This window comes from Watersipora subatra, chromosome 1 (assembly GCF_963576615.1).
Source record: "Watersipora subatra chromosome 1, tzWatSuba1.1, whole genome shotgun sequence".
NCBI classification, from domain to species: Eukaryota; Metazoa; Bryozoa; class Gymnolaemata; order Cheilostomatida; family Watersiporidae; genus Watersipora; species Watersipora subatra.
Genome location: NC_088708.1, coordinates 34,978,920 through 34,993,928, shown reverse-complemented (window position 1 = coordinate 34,993,928; position 15,009 = coordinate 34,978,920). Strand labels below are relative to the sequence as shown.

Here is a 15,009-nt window from a genome sequence, read left to right as displayed (position 1 = left end):
TATACTCTGTAAACCTCTTACGATTCATAGCTTATATACTCTATAAACCTCTTACGATTCATAGCTTATATAGTCTATAAACCTCTTACGATTCATAGCTTATATACTCTATAAACCTCTTACGATTCATAGCCTATATACTCTATAAACCTTACGGTTCATAGCTTATATACTCTATTGCATATATACCCCTTTCTCGATTGCACGAGCAAAATCTATTTTCGGTTTTTCGTAAGGTTCAATTGCTACATCCGCGGTCAAGGTCAATACTTTTCACACCGACAATTGTATTATATCCAGTAGGAATAGCCTCTACATTCTCTCTCTATTCGGTCAGACAAAGACAGTCCGATATCTCATTTTACATTTGTACCAGTATTTAGAGGTACCAGTATCGTCGCATTCAAAGTTAGGATGAATAGCTTCTGGTGAAACAGTAACCTTTTTTATACACTTCTATGCACGAATTGTTATTATTAATTCAACATATTCAGAATTTTTATTTTGGTTCAATTGTATCATTACCAAATAAGCTTTTATTGTAATCGTAGCAAAACAGACTTAATTTAGCTATTACTTGCTAATTATTTCACATTTAAACACTTTTATATTTGTTTTATATTGCTTCTTAATTTATTTGAACTGCACAAAACATTTTCTTCTTGATATGAAATTTGAAAGTCAAGGTTGTTTGACAAAGATTGAAAATCTATAGTTTGATTTATTTTTTCTTAATTTGTTTAAACTGCACAAAACACTTTGTTTATGATATGGAGTTGGAAGGTTAGAATGGTAACTTGTTATATATTAAATAAGAATAAACTTTCTGTGTAGACTTTTATTTCCCAAACAAAGCCAGGCATTCACCTAGTCTTTCATAGAATTAAAACAATTCTACAGAAATATCAAAATTACTTCACGTATTATAAAAATCAAGCGGTTATATAATTGTGGCAAAGTTTACACCATCTTGTGAATACATGTATAGCATACAAGTTCCTTCAATTTATGACATTGTTGCTTTGTGTTCTTGAAACAAATTTATCATTAAAAACAAACTTTGATCGATTTAAAGAAAAATGCTTGTAATGCAATGGATTTTTTATTATGATTGATTAATAATAAAAACATCTACTCAGAAATAACATATCTTTATAGCAAGGCCAAAATAAAGTTGCTAAAAGGAAGTGTTTCAACTTTGAGTTTTTCATACATTAACTTGGTTTTGTTCTAATCTTTTGGTTGGAGAGAATTGCAAATAGTGCGTGAAGCGTAAATTAACGGCGCGTCTCATACTAATATGCATTCTTAAAATTTAGTTTATGTTATGTCCGAAAATGTTCTAGTCAGAAAACAGAATATTGCCAGGGTCGACTAAAGTTGAGCAGGTCATCACTTAGGCAATGAGATAGTCAATGCATTAGAATTCTACTCCTAGATGAATATACATGTACAACTATACTATAATTGCATCACTTCATCTTCTTCTTTAGTTTAGGTGAATTGGAAGCAGTGGAAGAGAGTGTTTCAGTCTTGAGCTCATGTACAGCTTTGTTAAGCTCATCCAAACTATCCACCAACTTGTTAAGGTTTCTGTCAAATAAAATTAGAGCAACGTACAATGCGTAAACGATGCTTCAAATGGTATATTACATGTATAATAGTTGCCGTGTATTAGAAAATAAAGCTAAAGGTCACCGTATGCGTTATTGTGGTGTCACAACACTATATTATTAACTTTATTTAATAAAAAATACAGCTTTGAGTTGGTGTGTAACATCCAATACAGAAACTGCATCTTCAATGCGTAACTTGACTTGACAATTCTTTAAAGGTTGATTTGCAACAAAAATCACATTACAGTTATTTGGTATCGAAAGGTTTATTCTGTCTTACTCTGCTGTGTTGTAGGTGCAAAATATGTGGAAATGTGATTACAAGCTCTTAAAAGCTCAAAAACGAATAGTTAATCCGCAGCCATCATGAAAATGCTGTAGTTTGGAATCCCTTCATTTTGACGACGTACTCAACTCTACCTGGTTACTTTTTTGACCCGTGATGTTGTCACGTTAAATGAAAGACTCAATATAAAACGTTTCGTAGCACTAGTTTAAAACAAACACTTCAGGTTTTACCGGAAAACCCTTATCAAATATAGATGCTCGCTACTTTACAGTTTCACTTCAGTTTGGTGTAATCATCTAGGCGTAATCTGATCATGTGGCCCATACTTCCTGCCAAATAGCGCGAACAATTTCTGCAGCATTTGTCGACTATCACAGGTGACCAACAGGCTCATCATGTTTATCAAAGGATGAATGCACTCCTCCGAGCTAAGGTTAAAAAATTAAACAAATTGTTATGGTAGGTTTTGAGATATCAGTGCTGAAAGTGACAGCATTACAATGATGATGATGAAATAGACGCGTAAGGACAATAGACATGGTTTTATTGAATGCGTGAAGTATATTTGTGAAAATATTTCGTCGAATGAGGTTGCATAAAAGTGTAAACAGGAGCCATTGTGTTCAACTACGTCCCATTTGAGTCGTTTTGGAAAGGGATTCCAACCTACGGCGTTGTCGTGATGGCCGCGATTAACTGTTCGTTTTTTGGCTTTTAAGAGCTTGTAATTACATTTCCACATATTTTGCACCTACAACACAGCAGAGTAAGGTATGGTGAATCTTTTGATACCAAATAACTGTAATGTGAATTTTGTTGCAAGTCAACCTCTAAAGCCAAAGTATCTGAATTGAAGGACTCAAAGGTATCTATGGTAAGAAGCTACTTATAAATGAATCATGGCAGCGTATGTCTAACCTGAATGTAAGGTCCTTGGCATCATCGCTATCGATATTCTGCACCTGCTGCTGCGCGTCAAGGTCAAAGTGTAGTCGGGAGAGCTTTTCCTGCTGGTCCCTTACCTCGTCCATCTGCTCGAATGTGCAACCTTTACCAAACACTTGTAATTTACCTTCGTGGAAGTCTTTAAGCAGCACTAGAAGACCCTTTTCCATATCACGCACATCAGCAACCTGTGAGAAAGTAGCGTCTCTACATGTCAACATGCGCAACTAGACATAAAAGTAAAACTATGTAAAATGTATAAAACAGTGTCATCTTTCTGTCTTGTGACTGTCCACAATCCTTATCACAATGAACCAAGTATGCGTAGGCATTTACACAATGCTTCCAATAAACTATAACATGAAATTGCCAAAACGCTGTCATTAGAATGAGAGGTGATCTTTCAGATGCTATTGAAACAACAAAAATGCCTGGCAGCCAAACGATCTGAGATTATAGGGCAGCAGTTTATACAAATTGAATGAGATGAAGAATTTTGAGTTCTGATCACTCAGCTTGCCTGGTAATAGAATTGCTAATCAGCAGCTAGTATAATGCCATATTTACGCATGCGTGTCTATGGCACTGGATTTGGCAACAAAAGGTATTCCATGCATGTTACAAAATTCACAGCAGAAACCTCTAGTGATTAAAATGTGAATGAGTGAACAAAGTGAATTTTTTTACAATCCCTGCCCTAAATAGTTTGCTACTAGAATAAATAAATAGTTTGCTACTAGAATAAATAAATAGTTTGCTACTAGAATAAAATAGTGTAGCTGGTTTGTATGGTCAAGTAGAATCAGGATTGTGACGCATTAAAACTGCACTACATTATTACAGTGCATTATGCAGCAACTTGTAGTGCACTACAATTTTCTAATGTGTAGTAGATTACACGCTACGATCTACTATGCATTTAATTCCATTACGCTTTACTTGAAACTCAGCAATTCACGCACACTGCAAATGCGCATTCTTATAAACTTGAAACTGATTTGTGACTGCAACTGCGCATTAGTATGAAGTTGATACTGGATCAACTGACACTGATGGCTTTCCAAGCGTCTGTACTACAATTTCACTGTGACTGCATATTGCCACTATTGGGAGTTCTAACCACTATTGATGTGTTGGAGAGCTGAAAACTGAACTTGATTCCATAAACGACTTCAGTTTTGATTGCCTCTAGTAATTACCATCAGCTAATCTAATCACTCATGTCTGGTCTCACCAAACTGAGTGTGCTCTTACTGGTTGATGTTAGAGAAATATACTGCAACACTTCTGATGTGCCTTGACACATTCTGGCTGAGATGGGCTGAAGTATGCCGTATTTACGTGAGAGCTACTTCCAAGCATACATATAATGTATAAATGTAATTTCAACATGCTAATTGTGATCAATTTGTTTGTCCTCAAGCTTGAGCAGAATTGACATGTTCCAATTGTGTTGATGTGGAGCGCACATCTTCGACGTTCATCTACAACTATTTTTTTAAACAGCAGTCTATTCTGCAAAGTAAAACTAATAACAAACATTTTATATCATCTCTACAACAAAGCGAAACAACAAAATATTTCACAAAAGCGGTACTCCCTGTTCGTCATTATCTGTACACAGGGGTCAAGGCTACGATAAAACAGGTCTTTCAACAATATTCCAACTCGTGACATTTGGACTGGTGGACCGACGCTGTAACACTTGCACCAATCGATCGCCTTTGTAATTATGAACAATGCGCAGCTAACACATTAATTGAATACTCTTGTTTTGTCGACGCATATGGCGATCTATCACGGCGAAATAGTTTGTTGCAAAAGTTGTATATATAATAGGCATAACGTTATGCGCATGGTGTTTTTTCTTTTGCAAGTGCGACAAGATATGAGTTCAAATCGAATTTGAGAACTTACCCGACTTAGCACTTTTACGCTATATGGAATTTTTCATGTAGTAGGAAGCAAAAACTTCACATAATTTTTTTATGTCATCTGGCATTTACGTTATAAGAGGAATACGTTATAGGAGCATCTACTGTACTTTGATATCTAGACAGAAACTTACTGCAACTGTAAAACATTTTACATTTGGGATCAGTGAGTACTTATCAATGCGCAGCTATGAATTTTTGGTAATGGTCTCAATTCTAGCTGAAATACGCAGGGAGATGGTTTAGAGCAAACAAAATGGAATCCAAAAATTCTTAGAGCTATACCAAAGAGGTTTGCTAATTGATTTCGGAAAGTTCTGCAGTTAAAGAGTAAAGTGGCGAATAGTGAATAGGTGAAAAGCAAGTGTCGCTTACATAAACTGTGCTCAAATGACAGTATTAGTCTAGAGGGCATTTAAACTTCAGGCGGCGAAATGAAAAAGGATTAATGTTAAGAGACAAACTGCAACTGCGCAACAACAGTGCCAGTACACTCCTTGCTAAAGTTGCAAGTGTTTTATTAAGTCACACATTGCCAGTAGCAATACGTGGTAAGTAGCAAAAACTTTTTCATTCATGTTGGACTAATAGCATGAAGAATAGATGTTATTATATCGCTATATGTTACATCATTGTTAGAACACTCTGCTGGCTATGTTAATCAGTGACATACGAGACACTGTTAATCAGTGACATACGAAACACTGTTAATCAAGACATATGGGACACTGTTAATCAGTGACATGTGAGACACTGTTAATCAGTGACATGTGAGACACTGTTAATCAGTGACATATGAGACACTGTTAATCGGTGACATATGAGACACTGTTAATCGGTGACATATGAGACACTGTTAATCAGCGACATATGAGACACTGTTAATCAGTGAAATATGAGACACTGTTAATCAGTGACATATGGCACACTGTTAATCAGTGACATGTGAGACACTGTCAATCAGTGACATATGAGACACTGTCAATCAGTGACATGTGAGACACTGTTAATCAGTGACATATGAGACACTGTTAATCGGTGACATATGAGACACTGTTAATCAGCGACATATGAGACACTGTTAATCAGTGAAATATGAGACACTGTTAATCAGTGACATATGGCACACTGTTAATCAGTGACATACGAGACACTGTTAATCAGTGACATATGAGACAGTGTTAATCAGTGACATATGAGACACTGTTAATCGGTGACATATGAGACACTGTTAATCGGTGACATATGAGACACTGTTAATCAGCGACATATGAGACACTGTTAATCAGTGAAATATGAGACACTGTTAATCAGTGACATATGGCACACTGTTAATCAGTGACATATGGCACACTGTCAATCAGTGACATATGAGACACTGTCAATCAGCGACATGTGAGACACTGGTAATCAGTGACATATGAGACACTGTTAATCGGTGACATATGAGACACTGTTAATCAGCGACATATGAGACACTGTTAATCAGTGAAATATGAGACACTGTTAATCAGTGACATATGGCACACTGTTAATCAGTGACATATGAGACACTGTTAATCAGAGACATATGAGACACTGTTAATCAGTGACATATGGAACACTGTTAATCAGTGACATACGAGACACTGTTAATCAGTGACATATGAGACACTGGTAATCAGTGACATACGAGACACTGTTAAGTATCATCCAATAAGTATTGCAGCATATAAGCATCAAAGATAAATAAATAACCAATACAATAATTATAAAATACATGACCTTACTCATGTATAAAGTACAATAATAATAAAATACATGACTTTATGCATGTATACAGTACAATAATTATAAAATACCTGACCCTACTCATGTATAAAGTACCATAATTATAAAATACATGACTTTATGCATGTATACAGTACAATAATTATAAAATACATGACCTTACTCATGTATATAGTACAATATTCATAAAAATACCTGACCCTACTCATGTATAAAGTACAATAATTATAAAATACATGACTTTACGCATGTATGCAATACAGTAATTATAAAATACATGACCTTACTGTTACATGTTGTAGCTGTATGTTCACGTGCGTAGTCACAGACTTCATGGTATTGGTTTTACCGGTGCTACGCACGTGCTATTGTTTTGCTTTTGGCCACACCAAATACAAATATAAGAGTCACGCAGGCGCGGCTTTTGGTTTCCTGCTTGGTGACAAAACATGGCCCCCAAAATACTGTCCGAAGGGTAATGTTCGAAATCCTGTTGGTCAGCCTTTAGATAGTAAACAGCCATTCACCCAAACACGTTTTATGGTGCCCCGAGTTATTTTAATTGATTTTATGTTAACGAAATTGGGTTGTGTTTAAAATAAATTGATTTAATAAGTTTACGTTGGGGAGTCACTCGGCAAGCAACCTAAAGCCCATTCCCACACGAATTTTGTTTGGTACTGTGTTGTGTAATGTGTTATTGTGTTTCAGTATTAATTAGTTTGTGTATTGTATTTTATTATTAAGTGAGTTGACATTTTTAAAGATGTGGTTGCGTCAAAAAATTCAATTTAATGAAATTAAGACCCGTTAAAGGCTAAAACATCAGCTACAATTTGATGCCATTTTTGTCTTTGTAGACCGACCCTGTCTTGAGATATATGCGTTTGAATGAGGCCCTCTTTTAAAAAGCTCACGTTCCAGCGGGTGCCTCTTTCGTGACGTCACAAGCAAGGTATCTGAAACGAAACCACGAGCAATAAATATGAGGTCGCTTCGTTAGCCAATCATGCACGCGAAATTTTTATATAGGCCGTAATAAATGTTATCACTCGTAAAACGCGTTGTCTGTGATCTCGAAAATTCTCGTAATTAGATAATTCATTCTCATAGTTACTGATTCAACGTGTTTCAACAATTACTAAGTTATACATAGTTTTAAAATGGCTTCAAGTTCGAGCGACCGCTACTCAAAGTTATCTGAGCAACTTTTAGTAAAAGATTGGAGTAGACAGCCTATGGTCAAAGCTGACAGGCGTCAGCAGCGTTTTGCTGCAGAGGAAGACAGAATGGAGGTAAATTAACTTAGTCTTCTATACCTAAGTAAATGTAATATTTTTTAGTCATAAATACATATACCAATTAAAATGATAATTCTTTGCTATCTCCAATCATCGTTTTATAGCTTATCTGCCGTTTTACCTAGCTATAAATTTTTTTTCGAATTTTCTTTGGTAAATTAGAGTCATGATTACAAATTATTTTCACTCGTAGGAAGTGGGTAAAATCGATTGTTCATTGCAAATCTTTAATCTCCAGAACCAAAGCTTCGAATCGTTGGCTTGGCGTACTTGTGCCTTTATTAAATGTTTATTCGTTTTTTAAAATTACACTCGCAATCTCCAATTCAACTTGCAATCCAACTCCCAATTTGGAAGCTGTCAATAGATACGCTTTAGAATGACATATCTATGAATGACATTTTTTGAATTTGTTTTACTGATTACAGAATGTTTATGTCGTCCCACCAGCCGAAGAAGCTTTGTCAGTGTAGAAACTGCCATAAAGGGGAAAGAGAGACTTGAATGCGTGCTGCATAAGCCATGATGTTTTGTTTGAGTTTGTTGCAGTAGATGAATTTGTCTTATTGTATCAGCTAATACTATGTGAGTCGCCACGACTTGATGAATATTTTTAATAAAAGCTTCATGCCGAGATGAAAATATTTTTGCTTGTAAAATTTATATAATAAAATAATATTGTTGAAGATAATGTGAAACATGATTTGCAGAATATTGTAGTGAATTTGATATGGTATATGGATGTCCGCAAAACTGGAGAATGTGAGTTCAAATCCAGTTTGCAGCAGACTTCTCATCCTTAAAACTCTATCCTTGTCTATATTCTTTTCAAAGACGTGGCTTGCTTATTTCCCTTAGGTAGTATTCGGTAAGAATACTACTAGTAAGAAACTAGTACGTAGACGGTGTAGGTAATGATATACAGCTCCGCCCCAAGGATAGGCGACATAATGTGGACGGGGCTTATGGGAGGCTGTATATCGTTAGTATGGGTAGCTGCTGAACTGTGCTGGTACAAAGACCGCGTTCTACATAAGTGACTTGACAGATTTACCGTAGACCGGTAGAATTGGTAGTCGGTACCCAAATGTTTACACAACATTTGGAGAAAGTGAGTAGAACAAATTTTCAATTTTCGTTATTTGAGGCCTTTGAAACATTCATAATAATGCATCTGTAGCAGGATTTAAAATTTTATTCTAGCCAACATGAGCAAATACAAAATAAGATATATGCCAATAGAGCCGCGTAAAACTAGACTTTTATCGCAAATACCCGATGTGAATACGAGAGATAAAGACAGGTTGCCTAACGTGTGACATCATTTTGGGCAAGTCTGGGCACATTTTGGTGGCCTGAGCGTTTTTACGGCGATCAGATTTTTTCGGTTTTAATCTTCAAATATCTTGGCAATGCGATCGCGTAACACAACAAACAACTGATAGAGAAAAAAAAATGCTTTCTTTTAAGATCAACTTAAATTTGACGCAACTACATCTTTAACTACTACAATAGTGGTATTTGACGCTGGCAGTGAGAATATTATGTTAACAAATTTTAGAACTGGAGTTGGCATAATAGTTTTACTAGTCATATTGGTAGTTTTCTTGTGGAAATTTTAACACTGTCAGTCAGAATGGAAAAGTTTTTATACCCCGAACCAGTGAAGGAAGGTGGTGATTTGCCAGAACAATGGAAGAGGTTCAAGAGAAACTTCGATTTATTTCTGGTTGCAACAGAGAAGAGTGACTATGCTGATGCTGTAAAGGTAGCACTGCTTCTCCGAACCATTGGTCCTAGGGGTTTAAACATATATGATTCTTTTTCATGGTCTAGTGAGGCCAGTAAAATGGTCTATAAGCAAGTATGTAAGAAATTCGCAGAGTTTTGTGCTCCCAGGGTTAACACAGTTGCAATGACTCATCAGCTTTTGACAACCAAACAGGGCAGCATGACTATAGACGAGTTCATTACAGAACTGCATAGGATTGCTCGAAACTGTGACTTTGGCGACATGTATGAAGCGTAGAATGTTTGAGACACCAAACATCAAACTGGAAGAAGCTTTAGGATTGTTTCGGTCAATTGAAGCGGCAGCAAGTGATCTTAAAGCAATAGAGGGTACGGTGGCGGAAGATGTTAATGCATTGAGCTTGTATAAAAGAAATGAGCCAAAGCCCAGGAAAAGCCAGCCAAAACCCTCTACTTCTGCAGCCAATTGCCCTCGTTCATGTCCAGCCTATGGTCAGAAGTGCAACAAATGTTTGAAGATGAATCATTATGCACAGTGTTGTACGGTTCGCAGTCAGAACTTTCAGGATGGAACTAAGAAGAAGGAACTGGTACATCAAGCGGAACTGCTGAATTATTCTACAGACGAAGAATATAGCAACAGTATATCCATCACCATGAAAGATAGGAAACTGTTGTCAACACTGACATTATCATCTCCTGCTGTCACCCGACAAATTGAGTGTCAACTTGATACAGGTGCGACCTGTAACATTCTCACAGTCAATGATTACTGCGCACTAGGCAGTCCTAAGCTACAAAAGACTAATACTACACTCAACATGTATGATCAAACATCTTGCACACCACATGGATGGTGCTACCTGAAAGTGAAGGACCAAGGGGGTAAAGAGATAAAGTTACGTTTTTTCGTGGTGGAAAGTCGCCAACATAGTTTACTATCAGGTGTTGCATGCTTGGAAATGCAGCTCTTACATTTGTCTGAGACAGTGAACTTTTTGTCCGATACAGATATTCAAGGTACGCTGCTTGAGTATGAGGACGTATTCAGTGGTTTGGGTGAGCTGCCAGGAGAATATTGCATTGAGTTGGAGTCGTCATTAAGGCCAGTGCAGGTTCGCCCACGAAAGGTGCCATTGACAATGAAAGCAGAAGCAGAGAGGGAGATCAGGTCACTTGAGAAACAAGGAATTATTGAGAAAGTTGACAAGCCAACAGCATGGATTAGTCATATGATTCCTATCAGGAAACCAAACGGAGACATTAGGATATGTATCGACCCCCAAAATTTCAACCGAGCAATTCTACGCAATCATGTTGAAATGCCAACTTTAGAAGACATACTCCCACAGCTGAATGCTGCGACATGTTTTTCTCTCTGTGATGCAAAGAGTGGTTTTCAGCAAGTCAAGCTAGCAGAAGAGTCAACAGATCTCACCACTTTTTGGACTCCAGAATCACGATACAAGTATGTTAGAATGCCATTCGGAATTTCTTCGGCCCCTGAAGAGTTCCAAAGAAGGCTAGCAAATGCGTTAGAGGGATTGGAAGGAATAGCTGTGGTTGCAGACGAAATACTGGTATTCGGAAAAGATCGGCAGGATCATAACAGAAATCTCAGGAAGTTATTTGAAAAGGCTAGGATGTCTGGCCTCAAGCTAAACAAAGACAAATGCAAATTTCTTCACTCAGATCTCCCATATATAGGTCATATCCTGACATCCAAAGGTCTAAAACCGGATCCACGAAAGATAAAGGCTATTCAGAAAATGCAACCACCAACTTCGGCTGAGGCAGTAAAGAGGTTTTTGGTCATGTGACATATATGGCCAAGTTTATTCCAAACTTATCAGCTGAGGTAGAACCTCTTCGTAGGTTGTTACTGTCGAAAAAAGGTACAAAGTTTGTTTGGGAGTCGAGTCAACAAGATGCTTTCGCGATGATTAAGAAAAGTTTGACTAATGCTGAGACACTCCAGTTCTTTGACACAAATGCTCCGATAGTTGTTCAGACTGATGCTTCTACAGCAGGCTTGGGAGCTACGCTACTTCAGGGAGGAAACCCAGTTACTTATATTTCTAGATCTCTGACGGATAGTGAGACAAACTATGCCCCTATCGAGTTGAAAATGTTAGCAGTGGTTTATGCTCTGTCAAGGTTGGACCAGTATGTTTTCGGCCACTCGGATGTCACCGTTCACACAGATCATAAGCCCTTAGTCTCTATCTTCAATAAACCAGTATTCAAGGCTCCTCGTCGTATGCAGTCAATGTTACTCTCTCTCCAGAGATATGCGGGAGTTAAGCTGGTTTGGAAACCTGGTAAGGAGCAGCTCTCAGCAGACTTCCTTTCTCGGGATAGCTACATGGAGAAGCCTTCCGGGACACCAGAGAGGTCGCATGTCTTTGCTGCGTGCGAGGTTCCCTGTGATATGGCATTGCCAGACCAGATCTATGAAGATCTACAAGCTGCTACAGAACAAGATCAAGAGTTGCAGATGTTGATGAGATGGGTGTTGGAAGGCTGGCCTAATGATCCAAGTGCAGTTCAGGAACCAATTAAGAAGTACTGGTCATTTCGAGACGAGCTAGCAGTAGAAAGAGGACTCATATTTAAAGGACTGCGTGTATTGGTGCCTAGGGTTCTTCAAAGAAGTATGTTAGACAAACTGGTTGCCAGTCACCAAGGAGTGCAGGCCACACTCCGCCGCGCAAGACGGTCTGTGTATTGGAAAGGAATGGCTGAGGAACTTACCAAACATTGTCAAGCATGTTTGGTCTGCTTAAAAGATGCCCCAAAACAACCCAGAGAAGAATACCAGGCCCATAATGTCCCACTCAAGGTATGGAACAAAGTAGGGGTAGATCTGTTTGAACAGCAAGGAAACATTATGTTATGGCTGTAGACTACACCTCTGATTATTGGGAGCATGAACGTATAAGCAGTCAGGACACTTGTGATGTGATCACTGCACTGAAGAAGATCTTTGTCAGATGGGGTATTCCAGTGCAAGTCCAGAGTGATAACGGCCCCCAGTTTACATCTCAACAGTTTGTTCATTTTGCCAAAGAATGGTGCTTCACTCACACTACAAGCAGCCTGCACTACTCTCAATCTAATAGCAAAGTAGAGTCTGCTGTGAAAATAGCCAAAAGAATTCTGAGATGTGCTGACCCAGAGTTAGCATTGCTAGAATACCGTAACACAACAACAGAGAACATGACCACCAGTCCCATAGAGCGTCTTCTCGGCAGGTCAACTCGTTCCACACTTCCTTCTGATGCCAAGATGAGGTTGTCAAGAGCAGAGCAGCTCAGTTCTGAAGAGAAGATAGATAAGAGGCAACGAACCAGAACACAGTACAAGTCGTCTAAAAATTTATCACCTTTAAAAATTGGTGAACCAGTGATGTTGCAGGATTATCGAGCACACCAGCGAAACTGGAAAGAGGCTCAAGTGCACAAGATGCTTTCAGATAGGTCGTATGCAGTAGTCTGTGATGGTGAAATGTTTTAGGAGAAATTGACGTGATCTTCGGCCAAGATTACAAGTTCCAGACAACAACCAGCCTGATCCGGTTAGGCAGCCATGTGAGGTTGCAGAGAACATGGCTCTGCAGAACCGCCCTCTCCGAGTTTGTCGAGAACCAGCTTGGCTGAATGACTATGATCAAAGTTAGTCATTAAAATACTGAGATAGTATTTGTCTCTTATAGACTCTATTTTGAGTTATATTACCATGGTTTATTAGGTTTAATCACTTTAGTTTGGTGCTTTAGCTTTAATGCGATTGGGACAATCTGCATGTTTTCTTTTGTTTTAGAAAAGAGGGGATGTTACATGTTGTAGCTGTATGTTCACATGCGTAGTCACAGACTTCATGGTATTGGTTTTACCGGTGCTACGCACGTGCTATTGTTTTGCTTTTGGCCACACCAAATACAAATATAAGAGTCACGCAGACGCGGCTTTTGGTTTCCTGCTTGGTGACAAAACATGGCCCCCAAAATACTGTCCGAAGGGTAATGTTCGAAATCCTGTTGGCCAGCCTTTAGATAGTAAACAGCCATTAACCCAAACACGTTTTACTTATTAATGTATACAGGTGCAATAATTAAAAAGACAACGTTATTCAAGTATGTGACACAAAACTTACATCAGTGAGAAATTTATGTTCTGTACACGGTCGCTTTACTTTTGATGCCTCAGCAACTTGGGCAGGTTTGGGTGCTGGTGGGGCAGGAGCCTTTTTCTTAATAGAAGCGGTAGGGTGATTGCTATTTGCACCTGAAGTAGTTGGGCTATGAATTCTTTGGTTGCCTGAACCCGCAACCTTTGACTCCATGGAGCAAGAAACTGCAGATGCCTGAATCAATAATTTTCTTGATAAAATCCCTCAAAATTATCATAATGCGAAAAAAATTAGCCATGTTTTGTTTTCATTATTACGTGCACAAGTGAGGTGAAAACCTACGTGTATTTATTTATATTCACGTCTGCAAAAATTTTTAGTCAACTATGAAGTCATTCATCACAAAATAATTAGATTTTAAGAAACGAAATGTTTTCAAAAATTGCTGTTTGTTAACGTTAAACTTACAATATTATTCAAGACACTCCAAAATGCTACTCACCTGGTTTCAGTGATTTCTCTTAAATTTCCTATTCATAAGGTCTTGCGTTTTTCGTTAGGGTCGGGAAGACCGATAATTTCACGCAAAAACTTGAACTTGCAGAGAAACAGCCTCCAAACGACAAACCAACCTGCAAAATGTTCATGTAGAACGAATATTCATGTTTTAACGATCTTTCATCAACAGCGAAATACCTATCCATTTGTGAATCGTGCATATGTTTATCATTTAAAACAGACCCGAAAATATTTGTCAACTTAATACCAGAAGCAAAATGAATGGATTTAAATGAAGACGTAGCCTGTTACGAAAGCGATACTCACCAAAGCCAATTATTAAAATAACCAGCAATACCGCGATCAAAGAATAAAATATTATTAGCAAATTATACGATAGCGAGTGGCTGAATGACAACAACATAACCCAATTACAGTCATATGTGCACGCCTAAAGTCAAGAACAACATAGAGAATTTATCAGTATATTTTTGACTTGTCTGAACCTTTAGACGATTAGCCGCCTCAGAAAAGGGACGCTAGTTAAGTATTCTTGTGGAAACGACCGAACTTCTAACTATAACTGACCGACTCATACGGTAACTAGTACATACCTATTATCTTCCCCAGTATTATCGTATACAGCAATGCAGCAATGCCGTGTAACAATGTGCTACACGGTCTAGCTCTGGGCTACATTATTTACTACCTATTTTCACAGTAAACTCGCGAGTCTAAAAATTAGCCTTTGCTCTGAAGTAATTATGAAAAGT

At 37.9% G+C, this 15,009-nt stretch overlaps 1 protein-coding gene across 3 annotated transcripts; it reads right to left on the bottom strand.

Annotated features, from left to right (window-relative positions):
• Nucleotides 1-823: 823 nt before the first annotated feature.
• Nucleotides 824-14,964, bottom strand: LOC137385671 (coiled-coil domain-containing protein 28B-like). Of its 3 annotated transcripts, none has more exons than XM_068072188.1 (5): nucleotides 14,851-14,964; nucleotides 14,241-14,370; nucleotides 13,763-13,972; nucleotides 2,824-3,038; nucleotides 824-1,593 (listed from the first exon to the last, which is right to left on the bottom strand). In XM_068072188.1, exons 3-5 carry the CDS (start codon nucleotides 13,949-13,951, stop codon nucleotides 1,473-1,475), a joined length of 525 nt encoding a protein of 174 aa, XP_067928289.1. In that variant the 5' UTR covers nucleotides 13,952-13,972; nucleotides 14,241-14,370; nucleotides 14,851-14,964; the 3' UTR covers nucleotides 824-1,472. The 3 variants fall into 3 exon arrangements, with proteins under 3 accessions (XP_067928289.1, XP_067928288.1, XP_067928287.1); XM_068072187.1 differs by lacking the exon at nucleotides 14,851-14,964 and adding an exon at nucleotides 14,743-14,828; XM_068072186.1 differs by lacking the exon at nucleotides 14,851-14,964 and adding an exon at nucleotides 14,564-14,732.
• Between the last annotated feature and the right edge of the window lie 45 nt (nucleotides 14,965-15,009).